The sequence below is a fragment of the Oryzias melastigma genome, linkage group LG17 (assembly GCF_002922805.2).
Source record: "Oryzias melastigma strain HK-1 linkage group LG17, ASM292280v2, whole genome shotgun sequence".
In the NCBI taxonomy this organism is placed as follows: domain Eukaryota; kingdom Metazoa; phylum Chordata; class Actinopteri; order Beloniformes; family Adrianichthyidae; genus Oryzias; species Oryzias melastigma.
In genome coordinates this window covers 6075335-6083728 of record NC_050528.1, presented here as the reverse complement: position 1 = coordinate 6083728, position 8394 = coordinate 6075335, and the positions used below count along the sequence as shown (strand labels likewise).

Below are 8394 nucleotides of genomic sequence, written 5' to 3'. Positions count from 1 at the left end.
ACCGTACAAACCCCAGTCAGAATGTTTTTTTAATGGGTCCTACAGTCGAGTGAGACTTCAGTCTGAAGACATTTTTCTGATTCCAAACAAACCCTCCGTATTTCCTCCCGTCCTGACAGTCCTCTTGCTGTTCAGACATAAAAACAACCTTTTTCTCTCTCTGCTCAAACTTCAGAAGCGTTTTGTGACAGGCTGCCCGCGCCTCTGCAGCGGGACGGCGTCGCGAGCGGACCTCCTAATTCGGCGCTCCGTTTCTGAGATAGAATTATATTGATAGTACAGCGTGGATTAGAGGCGAGTGATACATGTGATCAGAGTAGAATGTTTTAATTTGAAGCCTGACTGCTCCCTCAGTAGTTTCCCTGCTTTTATTACCACAGAGAGAATGGATTTTTTTTTTTTTAAATGAGTTTTTTAAAGGAGAGCCTGGGGTCCTTGTGGAAATGACTCTATCTATCTCATTTTGAAATTTGCATGCTTTGAATAAATGAAGCAGCTCTAACAGTCTTCCTTCAGAGCCATGCTTAATGTGTTTGTGTGGATGCTGTCATTTATGTTCATTTGTTCTGTGCAGGCCTGCTGGGCTTTGACAAACATGTTAACTTTGTCAGCTGCTCCCTGAGATCTTTTAATGATGCTCTCGTTTGCTCGAACAGGTGAAGAAGATTAACCGGAACTTTCCAGTCAATCAGCAGGTAAGTCACTTACGTCCCCTTTTATAGGCCGTCTTACACAGCCAATACACACATTTAGCGCATTTTCCACGTATAAAACTTTTGTTTTTGTAATTGATGAATGATATACATAGTTTACATAATGCTAAGGTTTGAATTAATAATATAGTTATTTAAGTCTAGTCATTTCTGCTCAGATTTTCATCACGTCAAACAACTCAGAAGTGTCAGAAATTCTGTAGAAATCTTCTTTAAATTTGTGTTTTTAATTTATAGTTAGTCAAATAAAAGTCTCCAAACATTGTTTTATTATGGTAAATTACACTAAAGTGGTTAAAGTTTTGCACAAATGCTGTTTAAAATGATTTAGAGTTTTATGTTTAAGAATGACAATAAAAAGCTTGCTTTATTCTAAATGGTTCTACTAAAATATTGTTTATATCCAAGACTAAAAGGGTAAAAAATGTCTGTGGTATACCAAAATCCTAATTATAAAAACATTGTTTGACAGTCTTGCATTTTTTATTTAAGTAAAGCTGCTGCAGCAATAGGACCTTTTTTGAGAAATGGTGGGTTTTATTTTGAAAGGAACAAGTGTGTACTGCTGTCAAACGTAAACATAAATGACTACTGTTATATATGTATATATACATAAACATATAGAAACTCTTGTAATTCTGTTATTGAAATATTTAAGTTACGTTTATAAATTAATTGACCAAAAAAACAAAAATATTGTGCGTTTTTTAATGATAAAATTAGACTTTGTGGCTCTTGTTGGGTTCTGGTCTGTAAGAAACTAGACCAAATGAGTCTTAAATTTTACAGACCCATGGCCTATATAATGCAAAATCAACTTTTTTAGTTTTTAAGCGTATTTTAATGTTAAATCCTCAATAAACCCAAAGTGGTATTTTGATCCGTTCACACATTTCTGAGTAATCCTCTAAAAATATGTGCTCTGAGCACCAGCCCCTCCCAACCCACTAAAACGAGTAGGTTCTCACTTTGTGGGCTGCATGGCGCCGTTTAGGCGAAACGTGATCGCTAGTTATTCAAGTTATAAACTAGCCAATCAGATGCCTCAATAAGAGCATGTGGTGCCCACTAGAAGCTTTTTATTGACAGATTCTCGGACCAATCACTTCTTGATAATGTCGTCTGGCCCCAAAATGGCGAAATTGGGCGATATTTGTACCGCGGAAAAATAGCGACTAAATGAACTTAATTTCGTTGGAACTTGAGGTAATAGCCTTGCTTTCTGTGTCCATCTTTATTTATCAATGATTTTATGCATTTGGGCATGATTTTTTTCTAAGATCCATATGCAAGTTTGTGCCTTTCACGACTGCATGTTTAACGCATGTACCACCGATGTATAACTTATAAATCGTGTATACGGCGGCGCACATGTCACGTTCAAATAACATGCCATATTTTCCAGAGTATAAGTCCCAAGAGCAAAAAATGTCTAATCAAGAAGAAGAAAACCATATATAAGTCGCTCTGGAGTATAAGGCGCACTTTTGGGAGAAAAGTCTGACATTTCATAAAAATCTATACCTGTCTCAGTGTAGCTTAAATAAATAAACTCAATAATACTTATCTTTTGATCTGTAAAAGAAAAATATCAAAGATTCTCTTCCATGTTTAATTTGGATGACACTTCTTCTTCCACTTTCAGTTGCAAATACTTCGGATGCAGCGCCCTCTAGCTGTTGTTATAGGAAACAACTGCTAAAGGACTATTGGTGTTTACTGGGAAAATAAAAAATATATGAGCCTATTTATGTTTAAAAAAAACACACACACAGACAAATAAGTCGCTCCTGAATATAAGTTACACTCTTGGCTAAACTATGAAAAAACTGTGACTTATACTCTGGAAAATACGGTAATTGACTTACAAATCACTTATAAATTGCATATAAATTGCAATAATCATGCTCTATGTTGATTGTTTTTTTTTTGCGTGGATTATTTGTACTTCTACTGTGATTTTAACGTGGTTTATTCCTGATACATCTGTGATAATTTCACATAAAGACCACAACTTTTTTCCACATATATTCACGTAAGACCAATTTTCATTCGTGCAATTTGTGTGACACGGCCTTATACTCAAACAAACTTCAAGTTGTGTTTTTTCCTGTTTTTTTTTTTTCCTTAATGAGGACTTAATCTGCAAGTCTGTCAGTCAGAGACACAGTCCTCTATTGCCAGTTATTGCAACACTCAGAGAGCTTACATCATTTAGGTCCATCTACTGAGACATGATCAGAAAACATCTTAAGTGCTTCAAGTCAGTTAACTCATGCTGTCATCTCTCGGTTTAAGGAGCTAAAGACGCAGTGAAGTTGGTCTTTATTATTTATTTGCTCTGCTTTCTGCATCACAGAAGCATCATTGAGTGTGAAGGAATTCCTTCTGGAAATGAAATAAAATGAGCCGTGCCTGTCCCCAATCTTTCACTGCCTTGTTTTGCGGATCCGAAAAAAAAAAAAAAAAAATACACAACAAAAAACTGGAACTAAATCAACATTTGACTCAGGCTGAGATCAGAGCCCGGCTTTAATGAATCAGTGCTGGTGTGATTTCTGAAATCACATCTCCAGATGCCTTTTTTAAGCTTCTAATCCTTTATTCTCTGAGGATGATCAGGAGAAGAAAGAAAAAAACATTTTTGTTTGACACATTTTTAGACTTCTTTGTCTCTTTATTTACCATCTCTTCCCAGTTATGCAGATTAAACTCACATCTGGATGTGTGGCACAAAGAGTGTTAAAATTGTGATCTTTTCAGTTTTTGTTTTTGCTCTTAGTGATGCAGAGAAGTCAATAAAAGTGTTGCAGTTTAATCTAAAATAAAAACATATTAGCTTAAAAATATGAAATAGGAGTCTTTTCTCTTTGTTCAAAAATATTAATAAATTTGTTGCCCCGAAGCGAGGAGAACCATAAAAAAATTTTTTAAATGTAAATATGAATATTATTACAAAATCCTAAAAGAAACACTAATTAGACATTGAGAAAAACTATTATTTCAACTGAAAAGTGCCCCTGAGGCTGTTGCTGTCATCCTTTTTGTCCAAAAACATATCTGTAAATCAGAAGAGTAACATCATTTCGGGCTCTGGAGTGTAAATTTGGATGTGAAGGCTGTCTGGAGATGGGAGGAGTGTTTTGACGGAGCCTGTGTTTGCTCTCTTTATTATTTTTTTACAACGTTGCAACAGAATGACACAGCTTTGACAAGGCGTCAGAGGCTTCCCTTTGGGGGCTTGGGACAGCGTTGTTGTGCTAGTTGCAGTATAAATGGTCCTGTCTGTCCACTGTACCCTGGAGACAAATATGTTTGTAGTAAACGACAAGTCCAATAAGTCTCTTCTCAATTCTTATATTTCCATAGATGCCTTGTCAAAAGCCTTCTTTAAAATTTTTACATTTACAGTAAAATGTATTGAAAATGTTGTAGCATTTGTAAAATGTATTTACTCTTTTTTTATTTACATAATTGTGCATTATTTGTTTTTATAAGATATAAAATGCAGACAGGACACCAAAAATATGATTTTTTTTTATCTCTATTATGTGTTATTTGAAAAAAATGTTTAAATTGCATTAAAAATTGTAATTAGGAACATATACTGTATATTCAAATTTCATTTGATTAAAAGCATTTATTGACCCACAATAAATACAATACAGTACTACCATGTCTTATTGTGTGGAACATAAATTAAAATTTTAATATTTTTATAAATAATGCAGGTTATATTTATGACATTTTTAAAAATGAAGTTGATATTAAATTTAATTATAGATTTTATCTTTAAAAATGTAAATGGCATGCAAGAAACAAAAAATCTCCACTACTTACTGATATTTTTTCTTCTTCTGTGAATGAAGGGAAAAATATATAACTCTATGGATGTTTAATTATTTGCTGCACAACTTGCAAAAAACAAAAATAGGTGTCTGTTCTGTGGATTTATTTTTTAAAACTTGGTTAACCGAAGAACAAATCTCTTCTGGCTTTTTAAAGTTAATCTGACTATGAAATAATGGACTTCTTTGTTTTATTTCATAAAATGTAGTGCTTTATTGTATATGTTTTAAAATTAGAGTTTTATTATATATATATATATATATATATATATATATATATATATATATATATATATATATATATATATACATATAAATATGCATATAGATTTTGTGATTTTAGTGTATGAATTTGCCTTTTATAGTGCTTAACTCTGTTGGCAAAATGTATATATTTTTTTCTTTATTTTGGGCTGTAGCAAATAACATTAGCCTATGTATGCATATACAATTTTCTCGACTCTCTCGGCGTCGGGGGGCAGGACTTTTTCGTAGGAGTTTCCGCAATTTTTAGCCAATGCTTGTTATTTTTGAAAATTATTGTCGGTCCCAAAAATAAAATAATGATCGGTTTCCTCATTGGATTTCTCAAAGCAAACTGCTCCGTTTCGCTCCGGTCCCGCTCCCCCGCCCCCCATAGCAGGTGTTTGGCTGCTCTCCGCTGCAGCTTGTATAGACACGTTTATTCTCCGCCTTATTTATTAAGATAGAGAGAGCGTTTTTTTCCAAACACTACAAATAAATGCCATATTATCTTATTAATTTAATACAATTTCAATCATAGAATATAACAAAATCTACGCTTATTTTAGACAGGGTTTCATAACGCTGATCTCACAGCTTCACGTCAGGACGCCGTAGCGCACTTAAAAAATATCAATTATTAATTATTTTTTATTAATCGTGCATGTTAACACCTCAACATTCACAGCCCTAATATATATATATATATATATATATATATATATATATATATATATATATATACACATATATTTCGCATTACCGCATTACTGTGACAACGGGCCGCACCACCAATCAAATAGTCCACTTTTTGTGAAAAATTATCTACACCAAAATATATAAAAAGAGTAGAGCACTAAAAATCTATTGAATATTTATTTCCATATATAAACGACTTAGTGTCCGACAAAGTTTGCATTTTCAGAAATTAACGCAAGCCGTGGAAGCCTGAACCATCCGATGTGAAACAGAAAGCGGTTATATCTGACGTGTAATTCATCTCTGTTATTCTGAGTTACAAACATATATATATATACATATATATATATATATATATATATATATATATATATATATATATATATATATATATATATATATATATATATATATATATATATAATCATGTAGTTATAAATACAAAATAATACTCACGCATCCACACACACATTTATATATACTGCAGCAAAATGTAACCCTTTGAGTTCTCCATGGTTAAATAATGTTGATTTAAATGTAGATTTGGGCAATACTTGTTCTTTTCTAAGTGTATAATATTTATAATTTCTTAAGAGATTTATAAAAACAAAACCTTTTAGTTTTTAATCAATACTTCATGTGGAATTTGTTGACTTATTGTTGACTTTAAGGTTGAGTCAACAAATTTTTTTTTCATTTTCTTTGTGTTACATTTGAGTTTTCAAAGTGCTGGTTTGATGACTAAATAAAAATGTAACAAAAAATAATATCAGGTTTAGGCTGACCATCCTGCCCTGTACTATCTCTTGAAACAATCCTAGCGGACGTAGATAAGTGAGCGTCGCAGGTCAACGTTTTCCCGCGGCCGTTTGTAAATGGGACGGCCGCTGCAGCACTTTCTGCCGCAGACCGAGTGAATGTAATTTTATTAGCTAAAGTACTTCAGTGGATCTGGCATCCGTACATATGAAAGCGCGGCAGGATAATGGCAAACATAAGAGCACTTTTACTTTGACACAGACAGTTGCCCAGATTTCATTACAGCCATATTTCAGTTGCTTGTTGTATCGCTCTCATCCAGTAATGGACCCATTCCAAAGATTTCTGTCCATGAGGACCTTTAACCATTTTTCCAATTCTGCTGCTACTGGAATTTAATTGTTTTTTGCATTTTCTTCCTATATTTGTCAAAAATGTAATCAGTGTAATGTGATTAAGCCACCATAAAATAACCTCAGGGTTTTAATTTCAATATTTTGGTTGACATCTTAATTAAAAGACTACTTTAGTTCTAGATTTGACTCCACTTCCTCAGCTTATATACTCTGACAATAACATATTCAGCTCAGTTCAGAAAACAACAGGCTGTAATCAGTAAATAAATACCAATGCTTCTGGTTTGGGACTCTGAATGTCCTGTAATCTTTACCTGTTGCCTGGCAACACTCCAGAGCCAAGAAAAGATCCATAATATTTGTCTTTGGCACCTTTTTATCCCTTCAGCCTCCAGCTTCTTTCGGGGGAGTTTTTTATTAAATGTTTGACTTCATTTTAGTGTCCTGCAATTCTTCTCACTTCCAAATGAAAAAGTAGGTAATTATGGGACTTTAACCAAAAATGAAAATTATTCTGTTTTGTAACAAAATGTATGCATTCTCAGTGGTAACTCTATGAAACATTACTGGTTGCTGTTTGATTTTACAAATAAATGATTGTTATTTTTGTTTATATTTTACCAACACTAAATTGAAATTTAAGCATCAGATTAACTGAAACATACTGTAGGTCTGATCAAAGAATTCGACCATCTGTTTTTAAAGTTAATGCATTATTTCAAATAACTTAAATACTACGTAACCTAAGTACATATTTTGCAAGACTGCAATAAAAACTCTTTTTTCAAATTGAATGCGTCACATGACCAACAGTGATTACAAAGCAGGCGTCACAAGAGGTGCAGTATCCCACACCTCATCAAAAGTTGAGCATGACATGCAGAATTGTTGGATCCACAGCTCTTGTGTAAAATCACCAACCACCATTACCCCAAATCTCTTCATCTGTAGCCACTCCCACATAGCTTGCCGCTCGTGGCCTAAATAAGACGCCGACGTCTCCTTTGATCGATGATGAGCGCTAGTGCCGTGGAAGAAATTTGAATGCATCTGCAGTAAATCAATATTGTTCACATCTGTCACCAAGTTTTTAAATGACTTATCGACTGACTTGTGTTTACTCGCATAATTATAAATATTCCCCAGAATGACAAAGTTCATAACACATCTGAGATGTTTCTAAATTTTTGGTCCGCCATCCTCTTTAGCATCCAGGTAGCCGTTGTTCTCTGCTGCAGCTTTTGTAGGAACTGGGCTTTTTAATCCTCTCTGGAAGAAGCAGAAACGACAAGAAGTACAAAACCTCAGACTGATTTCATGCTGGAAAAAATGCATTTCCCAGGATGGGATCAATACATTTATCTGTCTTATCTGTAATGATTAATGACAAGCAGAAGATGCAACAGAAGGGAGGCGTCTGTGCTAACAGGAAACAAAGCTAAACTCGAAATAAACACAGCAAATAGAAACATGCTGTAAATAAGAAACTGTTATATTTTGTATAAAACATTTTTGTTGTGACATCAAAGCCTCACTCTCTGAATTCTGCTTTTTCTGTAACTATTCTTAACGCCATCACCAGATTTTACAGAAATAAACCTTAAGTTTTTACATTTCTCATTCAGTAAAAGAAAAGTACTATCACAACTGAAGATACAAAGCAAAATCACTGAGGCGGAACTTAAGAACTTAAGAAAACTCAAATGAAAATGTGACATGAAGATCAAATCAAGGAGGTGAAAAGCTGGTGGGAGTTTTCAGAAACAAGATGCAGCT

The 8394-nt window shown here is 33.8% G+C and overlaps 1 protein-coding gene across 3 annotated transcripts in view; it reads left to right on the top strand.

Moving 5' to 3' along the window:
- sntg1 (syntrophin, gamma 1) overlaps nucleotides 1-8394 on the top strand; it is a 187382-nt gene that overhangs the window by 157116 nt on the left and 21872 nt on the right. For all 3 annotated transcript variants that reach the window (XM_024274265.2, XM_024274264.2, XM_024274263.2), the window contains one exon: nucleotides 657-695. In XM_024274265.2, the coding sequence (XP_024130033.1) occupies nucleotides 657-695 (39 nt within the window). The remainder of the gene's footprint in view (nucleotides 1-656; nucleotides 696-8394) is intronic.